The following is a 23768-nucleotide window of genomic DNA, read 5'->3' on the forward strand; positions in this document are numbered from 1 at the left end:
TAAACAAAATAAGACGCCATTGTATATTCAGCTGCACACACCGCGGTACGTTCGGCGTTTCAAGAGGGAACAAATGCCGTCCTTAATATCATTCCGGGTTTTTTTCTTTGATTGTTAATTAACCCCTATCCTGTGTAATTACAAGCAAAATAATTTAGTTATCAGAATCGGGTCATATAGCCTTTTGAATGGTTTGACATATATATATATGTTCTCTTACCCCCCGTGTGCCCCCCATGTGCCCCCCCCCCCCCCCCGGGGGGGGGGGGGAAAGAAATTCCTGGATCCGCCCCTGATTGAAATGTATTGATTTGAATTTATTCCAGGTAAAAACAAAAATAATCAAAGTAGATTATATGTCACTTAGCGGCGTTTTTCTTTGATAAAAGGTTGTGTGGTATGTGACCGAACATTTTACAATGTATGTGTTCGCAAGAATATCTGCCATTTTTATTTGCGGAAGAAGAGAAGTAAAAGTAAGGCACAGATACAAGAAGAGAAAATATCATGCAGCAAAGCAGGTCATAACATTTGTCATGATTAATAACCAAACTTTTAGCCTTCATGTCTTTAAAAGAAAGCACTGTTTTGTACTTTTAGTACCTATGTCTGTACATATTAAAACGAAACATACCTATCATGAAAACAAATTATGGCCTAAGTATAAGCTGCGACATTTCTTTTTTTTTCATTGATGAATTGATGACGCATTTAATCTTTAAAATTATATGAGAAGGGGAGAACGACAAAGAAAGAAATACAGACATAGAGAGAGAGAGAGAGAGAGAGAGGGAGAGAGAGAGAGAGAGGGGGGAGAGAGAGGGGTGGGGAGAGGGAGGAAGAGACCAAGAGCGAGAAAGAGAGAGAGAGAGAGAGAGAGAGAGAGAGGGAGAAAGAGAGATAATCACTGATATCTTTGAGCGTATACATGAAAACAGTATTGTTCTCGCCAGGTTTTCTGCGGTACGGCACTGATTGACATTTCTAGGATACTGCCATTACTATGACGGTTCTCTTTCAAGCAAATTTATCGACTCGAAGAAGTTCATTTCATTTCTAACACTCGGGAGATATACACCTCTTATAAAGTATTTCGTAAAATTTCCATTTTACACCGGTTTAAAATTCATCAAAAATATGAATTCAACTTCGTGGTACGACCCATTGCCTTCGGCTTCGACGCCATCTCCAATGGCTGATGAGAGGAGTAGATTCATCTTGGATGTGGTGTGGACCATCTTGGCCTCCTTGGGTGTGGTCGGAAACGTATTTGTCCTGGTCGTCATAGGGAGTGTCAAACAGCTGCAATTAGGCGTTACCAATATTCTCATCGCAAACCAGTCCCTGATCGACCTACTGACATCTCTTCTTGTTTTCCTTTGGTGGGTACCTCCACTACCAATCAACGAAGACAACCACATCCGTGCCAAAATCATCTGCGTGACTTTCGACAAGAGGTACTTCTTCTGGTCATCTGTAACTGCGTCGACATTCAACCTGGTCTTCATCAGTCTGGAGCGTTACTATGCCGTCTTACATCCCTTCAAATACAAGAAGAATATCACAACCAAGAGGGGAATGCAGATAGCTGTTCTACCCTGGGTAATAGGATACGTTTACCAGCTGTATGCTTGGTTCTCGACTCGTCTCGTGGGCACAGTTTGTCAACCGAGGTTTCCAAAGTCTGTAAGGGTTGCTATTGGAGTGAACGTTTTTTTTGGTCAGTATCTTTTTCCTTTGGCTCTTATGCTGTTCGTCCATGCTCGAATCGCTGCGTCCATGCGGAGCAGAGTTGGACACGACCCGGAGCATTCTCTAGAAAACCGAAGGGGTGGGAATGCAAGCAGTTGTGTGGTTGGTCGGCAGGCGCCTGCTCCGAATTACAGGGACCGAGCACGAAAAAACATCATTAAAAGTCTTTTTACTGTTACCCTCACCTTTGCTGTCTGCTGGACCCCGAATCAAATCATCTACCTGGTCTACAATTTGGGAGGCTACGTTAATTTATCAGGAGTGTTCTACAATATCACTGTTGTAATGGCATTTTGTAATATGTGCTGTAATCCTTTTATTTACACGTTCCAGTATCGAAAGTTTCAAAGAGGAGTCATGACATTGATTTCAAGAGGAGTGAATTTCGGTGGTGTGAACGAAGAGACCGGTTCAGCCCACACAACCTGAGCTCTGAAAAAGGATACATTCCATGGCGACAATTTATCTGTGGTCAATAACAATAACCAACTTCCTAACTTGAAAATGACGAAACACACTATGTGTTAGGAGAAATGTAAAATATGACATAAACTGAATCGAGCTGAACTGAACTTCAATTCTATGTATGACTAACCTCAAACCAATTTCACATCTCTAGTAATCCGATGTTCCCATAGACCGGCCAACTAGAGATCGGAGATGTCGCCAAAGCACGTGGTCACCCTAATAATAAATGGTCGATTTGTCGAGGAAGCTGGACATGGTAAAGTGCGTGCATGCACTATTCGGGTATACATTAACAAAATTATACTCAAGTTTTTTTCAAAGATTGTTTAGAATATTGGAGTCAAGATTGAACTCGAAACACGATCGCAATTACCATAGAGAAATCAATTTAAGGGCGATTTCAATAATCTCTTGTTTTATCTGCCACACCACACTATCTATTGGATCTTCATCACCACGATGGCGAGGTGTGGCCTTCAAGGTATATAGGTATATAGACAAGTTGTCCGGAATATGGAATATGTCTTTCGATTTTATTTCCTCATTTGTTCACGTTTTATCGAATTAATATTTTTCTTGTTTGAGTCACCATTTTTCGTCTTTAAACAGGGGGTTGCTGGCCTTTACAAAACAGCACAATGAGTTGAAAATATAAAGTCATTTCTGGTTTGATTTAAAGAAAAACCCTCATAGATGTACATGTAGTTCTAAAATCTAAACAAATATCATCTTCCTAAAGTAGGTTCTATATAATGACAACATAAATACATACAAAATGAAGAATACTAACAACTGGAATTGTAATGTATTTAAGTTTTATAGTCAGAATAAAAGCCGATTATCGGCTTCAAATCGAACACATTCGCACTGCTGGTATAACGTCACTACGATTCTTAGTCGATTTTTTTTCCGACTCCAAAGAAACTTGAAATCCATTGATATTTTAATTTTGATAATGATATGACTATTTCAATCATCGATCATTAAGATTTTAGAAATGTGAATGCTTATATCTAATACTATTGCAAATTCATCAAAATTCGGATCGTAGTCAGATCGTATATGTGCGATGGAGTTTACTATTACATTAATTGCATTTCTAATCCCTGTATGGGCGTGTGTGCGCGTGTGTGCGTGTGTAAAATAAAGAAAAACGTAACCGTTTATAAATTTAAATCTATTGTTTTGAATTTGTTCCAGATAATAACAAAGATAATCAAAATGATTGATTGATTGATTGATTTTTATTCGACAAGCTTCCAACATACAACAATATACAATAATAACAGATCAAAAATAAGTCAGCTTGAACAGGATAACCCACGAAAGCTCGAGAGCTTATTTCCAGTGGGGTCCCTTACAGACATGTATAAAATTAATAAGTTAAAATAGTAATATTTACAGACAGATAAGAAAATTAAAAGAACTACTTATTAAAGATAATAATAATAATAACAACATTAAACTGATGATAAAAATGATATTAAGTACAAGAAGAAAAAGAAGAAGGAGAAGAAGAAAAAGAGGAGAAGGAAGAAGAGGAAAATAATGATGAATTTGTAGAATTTCTATAACGTACGAAAACATAAGTATATACAACATGAAAAAGTATGAACCGACAGAAGAATAAAAATTTCAATCATATAACATGTCATTCACTTCTCTTCTCTGACTGTCAAGTATTAGGTATTCCTTTAATTTCCTCTTAAAATGATCATAGTTCCCTATTTCTTTTACACCATTGGGAAGGGAATTCCAATGTTTTATGGCATTGTAATAAAACGAATTTCCAATAGTACCTACTCTTTTTGGTAAGTTAAAGTTGAATCGTCTATTTCTTGTATTATAATCATGTACGTCAGTAACAAGATCGAAGTTGGATCGAATATAATGATTCGACCTAGTATGATATATTTTATGCACGTGATGCAATACGAGTTGTTTTGATCTTTGGTCGACTTCAAGAAAACCAGCTTTAGAAAGTTCGCTGTAGCCAACATGAGTTCTTGGACCAGAACAGTTGATAAATCTCACCATTTTGTTCTGTATAATCTTCAACTTCTTTTGATCTGACTTGTTTATGTTATTATACCATGCAGGGTTAGCATAGTCAAATAACATAGAGTAAGAGCAAAACAGAGTGTACGTCTTGCTTTTAAATCCATACAACTTTGATATCTGTACAAAAATTTCAGACGAGAATTTGCTTTTTTTACACCTGATTCTACTAAAGATGAAAATGAAATTGCGCTAGCCAACTCAATGCCTAAATACTTCACAGACTCTTTTTTCTTGATTGCTTGATTATTGTGTGTCACTTTGAATTCAAATGACTTTTTAGAACTACTTTTAGAACAAAATAAAATGCTTTCTGTTTTTCCCAAGTGTAAAGAAAGCTTATTATCAGTCATCCAATCGACACACGTAGACAGCTGTTCACTGAGCTTTTCCTCAATATATTTAGGATCAGGATTTGAATAGAGTAGTACGCTGTCATCTGCGTACAATAATAGTTTGAAGTCTTTTATACAAATACACATATCATTTATATAAATTGAAAATAGAATTGGGCCTAAAATGCTTCCCTGAGGAACACCGCATGTTATAGGCATTAGTTTGGAACGAATATCATGAATGGCCACTACTTGGTGCCGATTAGATAAGTAGGATCTAAACCAATCTAAACTTGCCTTATCAAAACCCATTAGTTGTAACTTCTTCAATAAGACGCAATGATTAACTGTATCAAAAGCTTTTTGCAGATCAAGGAGCACCATACCAACAAAGCGCCCTTGGGAAGTTTCTCTCCTCAAATAATCAGTCAAATGAATTAGACATGTTTCAGTCGAATAATCATGTCGAAAACCAGATTGAAATTCATAAATTATATCATTTTCTTTGAAGTATCTTTCAATTTGAACACAGACCGATTTTTTCTAGAATCTTTGATGCTACGCTTAAAACACTAATAGGTCTATAGTTGCTAACATCAGTTTTATCTTTCTTTTTATAAAGTGGAGTCACTTTTGCTATTTTCATATCCTCTGGAAAAGTACTCGTCTAGATAGATAGGTTCATTAAGTAACTTAGAGGCTTAAATAAACCTTCGCACCATCTTTTAGAAATTTAGCTGGAATCAAGTCTAACCCAGTACATTTTGATACATTCAACTTACGTAACTCTTTGAAAACAAATTGTTCACTGATTGGTAATAACTCGAAGCTGTTTTCACGTACACCTTTTCTTTCGTAAAAGTCACGAATACAATCATTGTCTGCGCTGAAAAAGTCTTTGGAAGGGGGGAGTTTGTCTACTAATTTGGCAGCCACATTTGTGAAATGAGAATTGAATTCATCAGCGATGGCCATCTTATCATGACATAATTCCCCATCAATTTTAATGACAGATTCTTGTTCTTTTCGCTTCTTATTTTTCAATCCTAAGCTTTTTAGATTCTGCCAAATTTTTTTCGAATCTTGTTTATTTTCTTCTATCTTGTTTTGTAAGTAATCGAGTTTAGCCCTCTTCACCTCTCTTTGGACCATATTTCTTAATACTCTGTATCTTTTATAGAGCTTCTCATCTTTTGCTCTTTTCCTCCATTTTTTGTACACTATATTTCTCTCTTGAATTAGGGAAAGAATATCTTTATCTTTAGTCACCCAAGTTTCTAAATAACTTATATGTATAAAAGTTAAACATAGGTATAGCGGCGTTTTCCTTTGATAATAGGTATGTGACCGTACAGAATATAATTATGTAGCCTATGTGTACGTAAGATATTTGCCATTTTTATTTGCGGAATAAGAGGAGTAAGAATAAGAAAATATTATACAGCAGAGCAGGTCATAAACATTTCTCATGATTAAGAACTCAAGTTTTAGCCTTCATGTCTTTGAAAGAAAGCATTGTTTTGTACTTGATAACTTATCTTTCATTAAGGATAGTAGTACCTATGTCTATACATATTGAAATGAAACATACCTATCATCTTTTTTGTAAAGAAGAGTAGAGATAAACCACCTGTCAGTCATAATTATGTTCGTAGAGTTACTTTTGTTAAGTCACCGTTTTAATCATTTAGGTGAAGCGGTGACTGGTACCTTGGTAAAATAAGATATTGCAGAGAATATATAAACATTGAACAAATTATGGTAAAGTATAAGCTGCGACATTTTTTTTTCATTGATGATGATGTATGTAATCTTTAAATTATCTGAGAAGGGGAGAACGGCAGATAGAGAACCGGTTATATCTTTGACCGTACATGAAAACAGTATTGTTCTTGCCAGGCTCTCTGCGGTACGGCACTGATTGACATTTCTAGGATACTGTCATTACTATGACGGTTCTCTTTCAAGCAAATTTATCGACTCGAAGAAGTTCATTTCATTTCTAAAACTCGGGAGATATACACCTCTTATAAAGTATTTCGTAAAATTTCCATTTTACACCGGTTTAAAATTCATCAAAAATATGAATTCAACTTCGTGGTACGACCAATTGCCTTCGGCTTCAACGCCATCTCCCATGGCTGATGAGAGGAGTAGATTCATTTTGGATGTGGTGTGGACCATCTTGGCCTCCTTGGATGTGGTCGGAAACGTATTTGTCCTGGTCGTCATAGGGAGTGTCAAAGAGCTGCAAGGCGTTACCAATATTCTCATCGTAAACCAGTCCCTGATCGACCTACTGACATCTCTTCTTGTTTTCCTTTGGTGGGTACCTCCACTACCAATCAACGAAGACAACCACATCCGTGCCAAAATCATCTGCGTGACTTTCGACAAGAGGTACTTCTTCTGGTCATCTGTCACTGCGTCGACATTCAACCTGGTCTTCATCAGTCTGGAGCGTTACTATGCCGTCTTACATCCCTTCAAATACAAGAAGAATATCACAACCAAGAGGGGAATGCAGATAGCTGTTCTACCCTGGGTAATAGGATACGTTTACCAGCTGTATGCTTGGTTCTCGACTCGTCTCGTGGGCACAGTTTGTCAACCGAGGTTTCCAAAGTCTGTAAGGGTTGCTATTGGAGTAAACGTGTTTTTTGGTCAGTATCTTTTTCTTTTGGCTCTTATGCTGTTCGTCCATGCTCGAATCGCTGCGTCCATGTGGAGCAGAGTTGGACACGACCCGGAGCTTTCTCTAGAAAACCGAAGGGATGGGAATGCAAGCAGTAGTGTAGTGCGGGTCGGCAGGCGCCTGCTCCGAATTACAGGGACCGAGCACGAAAAAACATCATTAAAAGTCTTTTTACTGTTACCCTCACCTTTGCTGTCTGCTGGACCCCGAATCAAATCATCTACCTGGTCTACAATTTGGGAGGCTACGTTAATATCTCAGAAGTGTTCTACAATATCACTGTTGTAATGGCATTTTGTAATATGTGCTGTAATCCTTTTATTTACACGTTCAAGTATCGAAAGTTTCAAAAAGGAGTCATGACATTGATTTCAAGAGGAGTGAATTTCGGTGGTGTGAACGAAGAGACCGGTTCAACCCACACAACCTGAGCTCTGAAAAAAGACACATGCCCTAGCGAAAATTTATCCGTGGTCAATAACAATAACCAACTTCGAACTTAAAAACAGGCAAAACACACTATGTGTTAGGAGAAATGTGAAATATGAAATAAACCGAATCGAACTAAACTTCAATCCTAAATATACTAACCTCACACCCAAATCACAACTCTAATTCGATGTCCGGAATATGTAATATGTCTTTCGAATTTATTTCCGCATTTGTTCACGTTTCCTTGTTTGAGTCACCAATTTCGTCTTTAAACAGGAGGTTGCTGGCCTTTCCAAAAAAAGCACAATGAAAATTTAAAGTCATTTCTGAGTTTGATTTAAAGAAAAACCCACATAGATGTACATGTAGTTCTAAAATCTAAACAAATATCATCTTCCTAAAGTAGGTTCTACATAATGATAACATACATATATACAAAAATGAAGAATACTTACAACTGGAATTTTAGTGCATTTAAGTTTTATAGTCAGAATAAAAGCCGATTATCGGCTTCAAATCAAACACATTCGCACTAACGTCACTACGATTCTTAGCCGATTTCTTTTCCGACTCCAAGGAAACTTGAAATCCATTGATATTTTAATTTTGATAATGATATGACTATTTCAATCATCGATCATTAAAATTTTAGAAATGTGAATACTCATATCTAATACTATTGCAAATTCATCAAAATTGGGATCGTAGTCAGATCGTATAGGGTGCGATGGAGTTTACTATTACATAAATTGCATGTTTAATCTTTGTATAGGCGTGTGTGCGCGCGTGTGTGTGTGTAAAAGAAAAACGTAACCGTTTATAAATTTAAATGTATTGATTAGAATTTGTTCCAGATAATAACAAAGATAATCAAAGTACATTATATGTTTAATAGTTAAACATACGTATAGCGGCGTTTTTCCATTGATAACAGGTTTGTAACCGTACATAGTATAATTTTGTAGACTATGTGTACGTAAAATATCTGCCATTTTAAATTGCGGAATAAGAGGAGTAAGAATAAGAAAATATTATACAGCAGAGCAGGTCATAAACATTTCTCATGATTAATAACTCAAGTTTTTAGCCTTCATGTCTTTGAAAGAAAGCATTGTTTTGTACTTGATAACTTATCTTTCATTAAGGATAGTAGTACCTACGTCTATACATATTGAAATGAAATATACCTATCATCTTTTTTTTAAAGTAGAGATAAACCACCTGTCAGTCATAATTATGTTCGTAGAGTTACTTTTGTTAAGTCACCGTTTTAATCATTTAGGTGAAGCAGTGACTGGTACCTTGGTAAAATCAGATATTGCAGAGAATATATAAGCATTGAACAAATTATGTTAAAGTATAAGCTGCGACATTTTTTTTTCATTGATGATGATGTATGTAATCTTTAAATTATCTGAGAAGGGGAGAACGGCAGAGAGAGAATCGCTGATATCTTTGAGCGTATATGAAAACAGTATTGTTCTTGCCAGGCTCTCTGCGGTACGGCACTGATTGACATTTCTAGGATACTGCCATTACTATGACGGTTCTCTTTCAAGCAAATTTATCGACTCGAAGAAGTTCATTTCATTTCTAAAACTCGGGAGATATACACCTCTTATAAAGTATTTTGTAAAATTTCCATTTTACACCGGTTTAAAATTCATCAAAAATATGAATTCAACTTCGTGGTACGACCAATTGCCTTCGGCTTCGACGCCATCTCCAATGGCTGATGAAAGGAGTAGATTCATCTTGGATGTGGTGTGGACCATCTTGGCCGCCTTGGGTGTGGTCGGAAACGTATTTGTCCTGGTCGTCATAGGGAGTGTCAAACAGCTGCAATTAGGCGTTACCAATATTCTCATCGTAAACCAGTCCCTGATCGACCTACTGACATCTCTTCTTGTTTTCCTTTGGTGGGTACCTCCACTACCAATCAACGAAGACAACCACATCCGTGCCAAAATCATCTGCGTGACTCTCGACAAGAGGTACTTCTTCTGGTCATCTGTAACTGCGTCGACATTCAACCTGGTCTTCATCAGTCTGGAGCGTTACTATGCCGTCTTACATCCCTTCAAATACAAGAAGAATATCACAACCAAGAGGGGAGTGCAGATAGCTGTTCTACCCTGGGTAATAGGATACGTTTACCAGCTGTATTCTTGGTTCTCGACTCGTCTCGTGGGCACAGTTTGTCAACCGAGGTTTCCAAAGTCTGTAAGGGTTGCTATTGGAGTGAACGTTTTTTTTGGTCAGTATCTTTTTCCTTTGGCTCTTATGCTGTTCGTCCATGCTCGAATCGCTGCGTCCATGCGGAGCAGAGTTGGGCACGACCCGGAGCATTCTCTAGAAAACCGAAGGGATGGGAATGCAAGCAGTAGTGTGGTCGGTCGGCAGGCGCCTGCTCCGAATTACAGGGACCGAGCACGAAAAAACATCATTGAAAGTCTTTTTACTGTTACCCTCACCTTCGCTGTCTGCTGGACCCCGAATCAAATCATCTACCTGGTCTACAATTTGGGAGGCTACGTTAATTTATCAGGAGTGTTCTACAATATCACTGTTGTAATGGCATTTTGTAATATGTGCTGTAATCCTTTTATTTACTCGTTCCAGTATCGAAAGTTTCAAAAAGGAGTCATGACATTGATTTCAAGAGGAGTGAATTTGGGTGGTGTGAACGAAGAGACCGGTTCAGCCCACACAACCTGAGCTCTGAAAAAGGATACATTCCCTGGCGACAATTTATCTGTGGTCAATAACAATAACCAACTTCCTAACTTGAAAAATGACGAAACACGCTATGTGTTAGGAGAAATGTAAAATATGACATAAACTGAATCGAGCTGAACTGAACTTCAATTCTATGTATGACTTACCTCAAACCAATTTCACATCTCTAGTAATCCGATGTTCCCATAGACCGGCCAACTAGAGATCGGAGATGTCGCCAAAGCACGTGGTCACCCTAATAATAAATGGTCGATTTGTCGAGGAAGCTGGACATGGTAAAGTGCGTGCATGCACTATTCGGGTATACATTAACAAAATTATACTCAAGTTTTTTTCAAAGATTGTTTAGAATATTAGAGTCAAGATTGAACTCGAAACACGATCGCAATTACCATAGAGAAATCAATTTAAGGGCGATTTCAATAATCTCTTGTTTTATCTGCCACACCACACTATCTATTGGATCTTCATCACCACGATGGCGAGGTGTGGCCTTCAAGGTATATAGGTAGCCTATATAAAAAGTTGTCCGGAATATGTAATATGTCTTTCGATTTTGTTCCCTTCATTTGTTCACGTTTTATCGAATTAATATTTTCCTTGTTTGAGTCACTATTTTTCGTCTTTAAACAGGGGGTTGCTGGCCTTTCCAAAACAGCACAATGAGTTGAAAATATAAAGTCATTTCTGAGTTTGATTTAAAGAAAAACCCTCATAGATGTACATGTAGTTCTAAAATCTAAACAAACACCATCTTTTTAAAGTAGGTTCTAAATAATGATAACATAAATACATACAAAATTAAGAATACTAACAACTGGAATTTTAGCGTATTCAATCTTATAGTCAGAATAGAAGCCGATTATCGGCTTCAAAATAGTACACATTCGCACTACTAGTATAACGTCACTATACGATTTTTAGCTGATTTCTTTTCCGACTCCAAGGAATCTTGAAATCCATTGATATTTTAACTTTGATAATGAAATGACTATTTCAACCATCGATCATTAAGATTTTAGAAATGTGAATGCTCATATCTAATATTATATTCCACATACTAAGGATCTTGTGCTACGATTGGTCAAGAGTAAATCACGTGATGAAAGATAGGTCGCCTATCATTGATGAGAGCACTTTCACTGAAGGTAGAAGTACTATCTACACAGTGCAACGCACTTTAATTATATACTGTTGCGTATTGCTCTCCTCTTTAAGCGCTTTTAGTGTTAGTACGCGAACTTTGGTCACGCGCGAACTATGGTCACACCATACTGCATGCACTCTACGTATCGTACACCATTCGCTAGTTGTTAATTGATGACTTGTTGCTCTAAAATGACAGAAGAAGTGAAATGTTTCCGATGTGGAATCTATAAAGCAATTAATCACCTTTTGGTTTTAGGCGATAGCAAACTATCACTTCCTCGGCGATCTGAATGTTTACGCTATCTTAGCTACATCCAGATCGCCTCGAAAGTGATAGTTTGTTCCATCACCTTCACCAACGGTAATTATTTGCTTACTATTGCCATTTCATCAAAATTCGGATTGTAGTCAAATCGTATAATGTGCGATAGAGTTTACTATGACATTAGTTGCATTTCTAATCCCTTTATGGGCGTGTGTGCGTGTGTTTGCGTGTGTGTGTAAAATAAAGAAAAAACGTAACCATTTATAAGTTTAAATGTATTGTTTTGAATTTATTCCAGGTAATAACAAAGATAATCAAAGTACATTATATGTTTAAAAGTTAAACATACGTATAGCAGCGTTTTCCTTTGATAACAGGTATGTGACCGTACAGAATATAATTATGTAGCCTATGTGTACGTAAGATATCTGCCATTTTAGTTTGCGGAATAAGAGGAGTAAGAATAAGAAAGTATTATACAGCAGAGCAGGTCATAAACATTTGTCATGATTAAAAACTCAAGTTTTAGCCTTCATGTCTTTGAAAGAAAGCATTTTTTTGGTACTTGATAACTTACCTTTCATTAAGGATAGTAGTATCAGGGCTCAAATTATTTTTTTGTCCACGGGGGCTCTTCCAACAAACAAAAAGAGCCCCCGTGAGCCTTCTCACGGGTGCTCTTTTAGTGCTGACGGGGGCTCTTATTTTAATACAAATTTCCATTGAATTTGTACCCATGAAACTCCTAAATTCCTTGGTATTTATCATTATCATTTATTTAAGTCGGCATTTTCCCTCTTAGAAATTTACTTGTTACATAGCTCTTATTGATTTTTATCCCCGTGATGACATTCTCTCCATTTCTTCCCGTTCTGCACATAATGCCCTCCTCATTATTCGGAGCAACCTTATTTACATTCTTTCTTTACTTTTAGTCTTTACCATATCTTTCCAAAACACAGGGCGGATCTAGACAGAAATAACCGTCTGATATGGATCATTTCAAGAAGTACAGAGTTTTGTAGAATGGTGTGATCAATCAAATCTAATTCTCAATGTACAAAAGACAAAGGAAATAATTTTTGATTTTCGTCGCTCTTCACATTCTCATGAGCCTATTACTATCCATGGACATCCCATAGAACAGGTCCCAGAATACAAATATCTAGGGACAATCATCGACAACAAACTGAATTGGAATCCAAATTCACAAGTTCTCACAGGAAAGGCTAATCAACGGTTGTATTTCCTAAGGAAATTAAGGGAATTCCGAGTTGACAGTACCATCCTGGTACTATTCTACCAAAGTTTGTTACAAAGTATCCTTACTTTTAGTCTCGTGTGCATGTATGGGAACCTGTCAAATGAGAATGTGAAGAAGCTTAATAGAGCTAGGAAAGTCGCTCAGAGAATTACTCACACAGAGTTGCCCACAATTGGTGCTCTGTATGAAAAGAAGGTTCTACTGAAGATTCATAAAATAATGCAAGATTCATCCCATCCTCTACATGAGCTTTTTAAGTTCAACCGTTCAGGTATACGTCTAACAGTGCCTAAAACAATACGATGTAGATTCAGACAATCTTTTGTTCCAAATGCCATACACATTTTCAACAATTCTGTAAAACGATGATTTCCTAATTGAGTGTATGTAACGTGTGGATGGTTTGGGTGCATGCGTGGAGCCAGGTCGTAATCTTTTCTCCTTTTCTGTCCTCTCTAACTCTACCTGAAGCATTGTTTTGGGTGTGCACCTATCATTCTACCACTTTCTTTTCTTCTTATTTATTTCCTTATCTATCTCCTTTCCTCTATCTCTATTGTATTCATGTACCTGACTTCACGCATGCCTGCACACACACATGCATACATGTAAATTGGTATGTTATGCTCTGACCATGACTCTGTTTTTTTGCATGTCTTGTCATGTAAAGCAGAGTCATTTTCATGATAACCATTTTTCGAACAGTTGATGTCTTTTGCCATGCTTTTTTTAATCAAATTTTTAATCAAGTTTTTAATCAATGTCAATATTTCAAATGTCAGTACTAAGTGCAATAATGTAACCTATAACAGTAAATGTCTTTCAACTCAACAAATATGTATATTTGAGAAGAACTGTCTTTTATGATAGTGTTAAAATGCCTTTCACTCTGTCCATAATGATGCGAAACAGTAATCTTTTAAACTTTTAATGGATGAACAATGTATCTTGAGTGCGTGCATGAGTGTCAGCTGCTATGTTCTTTCTCCCTCCCTCTTCCCTCCTTTCACTTGAAGCTTTGTTTTAGGTGTGCATTTCTCCCTTATCTACCACTTTTTCTTATTTCTCCCCTCTCTCCTACACTGCATCTCTTTGTATACATGTACCAGATTTCATGCATGCCCTCTTACATGTTTTTAGTATGTTATGGCCGCTGTCCCATGACACATGCATATGTATATGTAAATGTGAAATGGCTAAGGCTAGGTTCCTTATTGAACACTTTTTTCTATTCTAACTTTCTACTTCACAGGGTTTATCTCTAGCTTGCAGCTCTGAATTTCGAATTTTTGAATGTTGACGACTCATTTGTCTCTCTTACCACAGGCAGTCACTGTTCTTGATATCCTGTACTCTACCTCTACCTCATCTCTTCCCTCCCAGAGCTCCTCGTTTTCTGTCACCTTCTCTTTTCTCCCTCCTTCTCTTTCTCCCTCACATTTCCTTTCTGTTCTACTCCATTCGACTCCTCCCTCTCTCTCTCTCTCTCTCTCTCTCTCTCTCTCTCTTATTTGTTCTTCTCTCTCTCTCCTCATACCCCTTTCTGGGAGAGAAGGGGTGAATGTCTCAGAGCACTTTTAAATTCATTTATTCAATGCATTCTGTGCATTATCAAGATTCATTTTTAAATGTCAGTTTTCAAGTTTATATGTCAGCTTTGTTAATGCTATTATTGCTATTATTATTGTTATTATTATTATTATTGTTGTATTTTCTTTGTATCGGTATCCTCGAATGTATTTATATATTGTTTATGTTGTTTGTATACATGTATGTACGTCACTCGCCAGTGGAGGACGAATTTCTGTATTTTTTTAAATCAGACAATAAATTATCTTGAATCTTGAATCTTGAATCTTGAATTTCGTTAATAAAACTGACATTTGTTGACATTCCCCAATAGGTCTAGTGGACCGACGATATAGAGAGACTGAAGCTTTTGGTCTAGGGTGGATCTAGCTTTTTGCTAATTAAAGAGTGGGGGGTAACCCAAATACGATGTGGAGCATCGTCCACGAGCCGCGTAGCGGCGAGGCGATTTTTGTTGTTGCTATTTTGAACCCTAGTAAGTGATGTTTTCCTGGCATCTACTAACATGCGGAGCATCGTCTACGAGCCGCAAAGCGGCGAGGCGGTTTTTTGGTGCTATTTTGAACCCCCGTTAGTGATGTCTTCCTGGCATCTACTGACATCTACTAATACTGTGTATGTCTGGACACATGATAGCATTTTTCTATGCACATCACATTTTCACTTGGCAGCCCAAGGGGGAGGGGGGAGGTTAAACCCCCTAAACCGCCTAGATCCGCCCCTGCAACATCTTTGGTGATCTTCTTCTCAATATTGATTTACTGGTCGATCGAGTTACATTATTTGCTGGTCTTTTAGAATAACCAGATTTCAGAGGATTCACACTTTTCACAACGAAAAACTTCTCCATGTTTCAGTCCTTGCGCGATCGTCTCCAGCTCCAGCAGATATGGGCGTCAGCGTTACCGGCTCAGTATAGCCACTGCTGACGACCGCATCAGCTGCACTGCGAGCTTCCGTTGTTTGTATCGGTAATACTCATAGAGATGGGAGAGAAAGCGCCATCTAAGTTCCATTTCATTGGTTTAAAGTTTGAAAATTGATACTCAATATTGTGTTAAAGTTATATCAGAAAAGATAATCTGTATTTTATAATTCGACGGGTGCGATTTTTAATTTTGCAATCGCCCCCGTGAGCAACCTGACGAGGGCGATTATGGAGCTCACGGGGGGCGAATCGCCCATCGCCCCCGTGTATTTTGAGCGTATTGAAATGAAACATGCCTATCATCTTTTTTAAAAGAAGAGTAGAGATAAACCACCTGTCAGTCATAATTATGTTCCTAGAGTTATTTTTGTTAAGTCACCGTTTTAATCATTTAGGTAAAGCAGTGACTGGTACCTTGGTAAAATAAGATATTGCAGAGAATATATAAACATTGAACAAATTATGGTAAAGTATAAGCTGCGACATTTTGCTTTCATTGATGAATTGTAAGAAATTTTTTAATTATCTGAGAAGGGGAGAATGACAGAGAGAGAATCGCTGATATCTTTGAACGTACATGAAAACAGTATTGTTCTCGCCAGGCTCTCTGCGGTACGGCACTGATTGACATTTCGAGGATACTGTCATGTGCGGTTCTCTTTCAAGCAAATTTATCGACTCGAAGAAGTTCATTTCATTTCTAAAACTCGGTAGATATACACCTCTTATAAAGTATTTCGTAAAATTCCCATTTTACACTGGTTTCAAATTCATCAAAAATATGAATTCAACTTCGTGGTACGACCCGTTGCCTTCGGCTTCGACGCCATCTCAAATGGATGATGAGAGGAGTAGATTCATCTTGGATGTGGTGTGGACCATCTTAGCCGCCTTGGGTGTGGTCGGAAACGTGTTTGTCCTGGTCGTCATAGGGAGTGTCAAAGAGCTGCAAGGCGTTACCAATATTCTCATCGCAAACCAGTCCCTGATCGACCTACTGACATCTCTTCTTGTTTTCCTTTGGTGGGTTCCTCCACTACCAATCAGTGAAGACAACCGCATCCGCGCCAAAATCATCTGCGCGACTTTCGACAACAGGTACTTCTTCTGGTCATCCGTAGCTGCGTCCACATTCAATCTGGTCTTCATCAGTCTGGAGCGTTACTATACCGTCTTACATCCCTTCAAATACAAGAAGAATATCACAACCAAGAGGGCATTGTAGGTAGCTGTTCTACCCTGGGTAATAGGATACGTTTACCAGCTGTATTCTTGGTTCTCGACTCGTCTCGTGGGCACAGCTTGTCAACCGAGGTTTTCAAGGTCTGTAAAAGTTGCTCTTGGGGTGAACGTGTTTTTTGTTCAGTATCTTTTTCCTTTGGCTCTTATGCTGTTCGTCCATGCTCGAATCGCTGCGTCCATGCGGAGCAGAGTTGGGCACAACCCAGAGCATCCTCTAGAAAACCGAAGGGATGGGAATGCAAGCAGTTGTGTGGTCGGTCGGCAGGCTCCTGCTTCGAATTACAGGGACCGAGCACGAAAAAACATCATCAAAAGTCTTTTTACTGTTACCCTCACCTTCGCTGTCTGCTGGACCCCGAATCAAATCACCTACCTGGTCTACAATTTGGGAGGCTACGTTAATTTATCAGGAGTGTTCTACAATATCACTGTTGTAATGGCATTTTGTAATATGTGCTGTAATCCATTTATTTACACGTTCCAGTATCGAAAGTTTCAAAAAGGAGTCATGACATTGATTTCAAGAGGAGTGAATTTCGGTGGTGTGAACGAAGAGACCGGTTCAGCCCACACAACCTGAGCTCTGAAAAAGGATAGATTCCCTGGCGACAATTTATCCGTGGTCAATAACAATAACCAACTTCCTAACTTGAAAAATGACGAAACACTTTGGCCTGGTTTGTAAAGAACAAAAGGAGGTTTGAGCTCAAACCTTGCTTTGTGAATTCGGGCCACTATGTGTTAGGAGAAATGTGAAACATGAAATAAACCCAATCGAACTGAACTTCAATCATAAATATACTAACCTCACACCAAAATCACAACTCTAATCCGATGTCCGGAACAGGCGCGTACACAGGGGGGGGGGGGGGGGGGGGGGGGGGGGGGGGGGTTGGGGGTTAAACCCCTCCTTTGGTATTTTTTGTGTGTAAATCCCCCCTAAATTTCCCTTACCCCCCCCCCCCCAACGGAGCAAAATGTCAAATTTTCAAATTTCTATACCAAAAAAAAAAAGTGTCCTCTTACCCCCCCCCCCCCCGCCGCTTATTCAGCGGTCAGCTGAGTCGTTGCGATTTTTTTTGGGACCAAAAAAAAAAAAAAAAGTGACCTCTTACCCCCCCCCCCCCCCCCCCCCCGCTTATTCAGCGGCTGGCTGAGTTGTTGCGAAATTTTCGGCCCGATTTATAAATGTTAACCCCCCCCCCCCCTTGAAAAAATCCTGCGTACGCGCCTGGTCAGGAATATGTAATATGTCTTTCGATTTTATTTCCTCATTTGTTCACGTTTTATCGAAGTAATATTTTCCTTGATTGAGTCACTATTTTTCGTCTTTAAAGAGGGGGTTGCTGGCCTTTCCAAAAAAAGCACAATGAGTTGAAAATTTAAAGTCATTTCTGAGTTTGATTTAAAAAAAAACCCTCATAGATGTACATGTAGTTCTAAAATCTAAACAAATATCATCTTCCTAAAGTAGGTTCTAAATAATGATAACATACATATGTACAAAAATGAAGAATACTAACAACTGGAATTTTAGTGCATTTAAGTTTTATAGTCAGAATAAAAGCCGATTATCGGCTTCAAATCGTACACATTCGCACTAACGTCACTACGATTCTTAGCCGATTTCTTTTCCGACTCCAAGGAAACTTGAAATCCATTGATATTTTAATTTTGATAATGATATGACTATTTCAATCATCGATAATTAAGATTTTAGAAATGTGAATGCTCATATCTAATACTATTGCAAATTCATCAAAATTCGAATCGTAGTCAGATCGTATATGTGCGATGGAGTTTACTCTTACATTAATTGCATTTATAATCCCTGTATGGGCGTGTGTGTGCGTGTGTGAGTAAAAAAAAAAGACAAAACGTAACCATTTATAAGTTTAAATGTATCATTTTAAATCTATTCTAGGTAATAACAAAGATAATCAAAGTACATTATATGTTTAATAGTTAAACATACGTATAGCGGCGTTTTCCATTGATAACAGGTATGTGACCGTACAGAATATCATTTTGTAGCCTATGTGTACGTAAGACATCTACCATTTTAAATTGCGGAATAATAGGAGTAAGAATAAGAACATATTATACAGCAGGGCAGTTCATAAACATTTCTCATGATTAATAACTCAAGTTTTTAGCCTTCATGTCATTGAAAGAAAGCATTGTGTTGTACTTGATAACTTATCTTTCATTAAGGATAGTAGTATCAGGGCTCAAATTATTTTTTTGTCCACGGGGGCTCTTCCAACAAAAAAAAAGAGCCCCCGTGAGCCTTCTCACGGGGGCTCTTTTAGTGCTGACGGGGGCTCTTATTTTAATACAAATTTCCATTGAATTTGTACCCATGAAACTCCTAAATTCCTTGGTATTTATCATTATCATTTATTTAAGTCGGCATTTTCCCTCTTAGAAATTTACTTGTTACATAGCTGTTATTGATTTTTATCCCCGTGATGACATTCTCTCCATTTCTTCCCGTTCTGCACATAATGCCCTCCTCATTATTCGGAGCAACCTTATTTACATTCTTTCTTTACTTTTAGTCTTTACCATATCCTTCCAAAACACAGGGCGGATCTAAACAGAAATAACCGTCTGATATGGGTCTTTTCGTTAATAAAACTGACATTTGTTGACATTCCCCAATAGGTCTAGTGGAGCCAGACGTAGTCTCAGTGGAACAACCGACGATATAGAGAGACTGAAGCTTTTGGTCTAGGGCGGATCTAGCTTTTTGCTAATTAAAGAGTGGGGGGGGGGGGTAACCCAAATACGATGTGGAGCATCGTCCACGAGCCGCAAAGCGGCGAGGCGGTTTTTTGGTGCTATTTTGAACCCCCGTTAGTGATGTCTTCCTGGCATCTACTGACATCTACTAATACTGTGTATGTCTGGACACATGATAGCATTTTTCTATGCACATCACATTTTCACTTGGCAGCCCAAGGGGGAGGGGGGGGGGGAGGTTAAACCCCCTAAACCGCCTAGATCCGCCCCTGCAACATCTTTGGTGATCTTCTTCTCAATATTGATTTACTGGTCGATCGAGTTACATTATTTGCTGGTCTTTTAGAATAACCAGATTTCAGAGGATTCACACTTTTCACAACGAAAAACTTCTCCATGTTTCAGTCCTTGCGCGATCGTCTCCAGCTCCAGCAGATATTGGGCGTCAGCGTCCACACCGGTATTACCGGCTCAGTATAGCCACTGCTGACGACCGCATCAGCTGCACTGCGAGCTTCCGTCGTTTGGGAGAGAAAGCGCCATCTAAGTTCCATTTCATTGGTTTAAAGTTTGAAAATTGATACTCAATATTGTGTTAAAGTTATATCAGAAAAGATAATCTGTATTTTATAATTCCACGGGTGCGATTTTTAATTTTGCAATCGCCCCCGTGAGCAACCTGACGAGGGCGATTATGGAGCTCACGGGGGGCGAATCGCCCATCGCCCCCGTGTATTTTGAGCGTATTGAAATGAAACATGCCTATCATCTTTTTTAAAAGAAGAGTAGAGATAAACCACCTGTCAGTCATAATTATGTTCCTAGAGTTATTTTTGTTAAGTCACCGTTTTAATCATTTAGGTAAAGCAGTGACTGGTACCTTGGTAAAATAAGATATTGCAGAGAATATATAAACATTGAACAAATTATGGTAAAGTATAAGCTGCGACATTTTGCTTTCATTGATGAATTGTAAGAAATTTTTTAATTATCTGAGAAGGGGAGAATGACAGAGAGAGAATCGCTGATATCTTTGAACGTACATGAAAACAGTATTGTTCTCGCCAGGCTCTCTGCGGTACGGCACTGATTGACATTTCGAGGATACTGTCATGTGCGGTTCTCTTTCAAGCAAATTTATCGACTCGAAGAAGTTCATTTCATTTCTAAAACTCGGTAGATATACACCTCTTATAAAGTATTTCGTAAAATTCCCATTTTACACTGGTTTCAAATTCATCAAAAATATGAATTCAACTTCGTGGTACGACCCGTTGCCTTCGGCTTCGACGCCATCTCAAATGGATGATGAGAGGAGTAGATTCATCTTGGATGTGGTGTGGACCATCTTAGCCGCCTTGGGTGTGGTCGGAAACGTGTTTGTCCTGGTCGTCATAGGGAGTGTCAAAGAGCTGCAAGGCGTTACCAATATTCTCATCGCAAACCAGTCCCTGATCGACCTACTGACATCTCTTCTTGTTTTCCTTTGGTGGGTTCCTCCACTACCAATCAGTGAAGACAACCGCATCCGCGCCAAAATCATCTGCGCGACTTTCGACAACAGGTACTTCTTCTGGTCATCCGTAGCTGCGTCCACATTCAATCTGGTCTTCATCAGTCTGGAGCGTTACTATACCGTCTTACATCCCTTCAAATACAAGAAGAATATCACAACCAAGAGGGCATTGTAGGTAGCTGTTCTACCCTGGGTAATAGGATACGTTTACCAGCTGTATTCTTGGTTCTCGACTCGTCTCGTGGGCACAGCTTGTCAACCGAGGTTTTCAAGGTCTGTAAAAGTTGCTCTTGGGGTGAACGTGTTTTTTGTTCAGTATCTTTTTCCTTTGGCTCTTATGCTGTTCGTCCATGCTCGAATCGCTGCGTCCATGCGGAGCAGAGTTGGGCACGACCCGGAGCATTCTCTAGAAAACCGAAGGGATGGGAATGCAAGAAGTAGTGTGGTTGGTCGGCAGGCGCCTGCTCCGAATTACAGGGACCGAGCACGAAAAAACATCGTCAAAAGTCTTTTTACTGTTACCCTCACCTTCGCTGTCTGCTGGACCCCGAATCAAATCATCTACCTGGTCTACAATTTGGGAGGCTACGTTAATTTCTCAGGAGTGTTCTACAATATCACTGTTGTAATGGCATTTTGTAATATGTGCTGTAATCCTTTTATTTACACATTCCAGTATCGGAATTTTCAAAAAGGAGTCATGAAATTGATTTCAAGAGGAGTGAATTTGGGTGGTGTGAACGAAGAGACCGGTTCAACCAACACAACCTGAGCTCTGAAAAAAGACGCATGCCCTGGCGCCAATTTATTCGTTGTCAATAACAATAACCAACTTCCTAACTTGATAATGACAAAACACACTATGTGTTTGGAGAAATGTGAAGTATGACATAAACTGAATCGAGCTGAACTGAACTTCAATTATATACGGACTAACCTCAAACCAAAATCACAACTCTAGTAATCTGATGTCCCCATAACCCGGCCTAATAGAGATCGGAGATGTCGCCAAAGCATGTGGCTGGTCACCCTAATAATAAATGGTCTATTTCTCGAGGAAGCCGGACATGGTAAATTGCGTGCATGCACTATTCGGGTATACATTTAAAAAAATTATACTCAAGTCTTTTTCAAAGATTTTTTAGAATATTGGAGTCAAGATTGAACTCGAAACATGATCGCAATTACTGTTAAGAAATCAATTTAAGGGCGATTTCAATAATCTCTTTTTTTTACCTGCCACACCACACTATCTACTGGATCTTCATCACCACGATGGCGAGGTGTGGCCTCCAAGGTATATGGCTATATAGAAAAGTTGTCCGGAATATGTAATGTGTCTTTCGATTTTGTTCCCTTCATTTGTTCACGTTTTATCGAATTAATATTTTCCTTGTTTGAGTCACTATTTTTCGTCTTTAAACAGGGGGTTGCTGGCCTTTCCAAAACAGCACAATGAGTTGAAAATATAAAGTCATTTCTGAGTTTGATTTAAAGAAAAACCCTCATAAATGTACATGTAGTTCTAAAATCTAAACAAACACTATCTTCCTAAAGTAGGTTCTATATAATGATAACATAAATACATACAAAATGAAGAATACTTACAACTGGAATTTTAATGTATTTAAGTTTTATAGTCAGAATAAAAGCCGATTATCGGCTTCAAATCGAACACGTTCGCACTACTGGTATAACGTCACTACGATTCTTAGTCGATTTTTTCCGACTCCAAGGAAACTTGAAATCCATTGACATTTAAATTTTGATAATGATATGACTATTCCAATCATCGATAATTAAGATTTTAGAAATGTGAATGCTCATATCAAATACTATTGCAAATTCATCAAAATTCGGATTGTAGTCAGATCGTATAATGTGCGATGGAGTTTTACTGTTACATTAATTGCATTTCTAATCCCTGTGTTGCGTGTGTGCGTGTGTGTGTAAAATAAAGACAAAACGTAACCATTTATAAGTTTAAATGTATTGTTTTGAATTTATTCTCGGTAATAACAAAGATAATCACAGTACATTATATGTTTAATAGTTAAACATACGTATAGCGGCGTTTTCCATTGATAACAGGTATGTGACCGTACATAGTATAATTTTGTAGCCTATGTGTACGTAAGATATCTGCCATTTTAAATTGCGGAATAAGAGGAGTAAGAATAAGAAAATATTATACAGCAGAGCAGGTCATAAACATTTCTCATGATTAATAACTCAAGTTTTTAGCCTTCATGTCTTTGAAAGAAAGCGTTGTTTTGTACTTGATAACTTATCTTTCATTAAGGATAGTAGTACCTATGTCTATACATATTGAAATGAAACATACCTATCATCTTTATTTTAAAGTAGAGATAAACCACCTGTCAGTCATAATTATGTTCGTGGAGTTACTTTTGTTAAGTCACCATTTTAATTATTTAAGTGAAGCAGTGACTGATACCTTGGTAAAATCAGATATTGCAGAGAATATATAAACATTGAACAAATTATGGTAAAGTATAAGCTGCGACATTTTTTTTTCATTGATGAATTGATGATGTATGTAATCTTTAAATTATCTGAGAAGGGGAGA

The 23768-nt window shown here is 38.1% G+C and overlaps 4 protein-coding genes across 4 annotated transcripts; all 4 read left to right on the forward strand.

The window, feature by feature from the left end:
• The first annotated feature begins 1137 nt into the window (after nucleotides 1–1137).
• Nucleotides 1138–2181, forward strand: LOC115919378 (cholecystokinin receptor-like). The gene is made up of 2 exons (XM_030973007.1): nucleotides 1138–1602; nucleotides 2086–2181. The coding sequence occupies exons 1-2, from the start codon at nucleotides 1138–1140 to the stop codon at nucleotides 2179–2181; spliced, it is 561 nt and encodes a 186-aa protein (XP_030828867.1).
• A 4515-nt stretch (nucleotides 2182–6696) lies between these two features.
• Nucleotides 6697–7739, forward strand: LOC115919380 (cholecystokinin receptor-like). Its single transcript, XM_030973012.1, has 2 exons — nucleotides 6697–7158; nucleotides 7644–7739. The coding sequence occupies exons 1-2, from the start codon at nucleotides 6697–6699 to the stop codon at nucleotides 7737–7739; spliced, it is 558 nt and encodes a 185-aa protein (XP_030828872.1).
• Nucleotides 7740–16456: 8717 nt separating this feature from the next.
• Nucleotides 16457–16900, forward strand: LOC115919381 (cholecystokinin receptor-like). Its single transcript, XM_030973013.1, has one exon. It carries the CDS (start codon nucleotides 16457–16459, stop codon nucleotides 16898–16900), a length of 444 nt encoding a protein of 147 aa, XP_030828873.1.
• Nucleotides 16901–20909: 4009 nt separating this feature from the next.
• Nucleotides 20910–21353, forward strand: LOC115919383 (cholecystokinin receptor-like). The gene has a single exon (XM_030973020.1). The coding sequence runs from the start codon at nucleotides 20910–20912 to the stop codon at nucleotides 21351–21353; it is 444 nt and encodes a 147-aa protein (XP_030828880.1).
• Nucleotides 21354–23768: the final 2415 nt, after the last annotated feature.

The sequence above is a fragment of the Strongylocentrotus purpuratus genome, unplaced genomic scaffold (genome assembly GCF_000002235.5).
Source record: "Strongylocentrotus purpuratus isolate Spur 01 unplaced genomic scaffold, Spur_5.0 spur5_scaffold_6, whole genome shotgun sequence".
In the NCBI taxonomy this organism is placed as follows: Eukaryota; Metazoa; Echinodermata; class Echinoidea; order Camarodonta; family Strongylocentrotidae; genus Strongylocentrotus; species Strongylocentrotus purpuratus.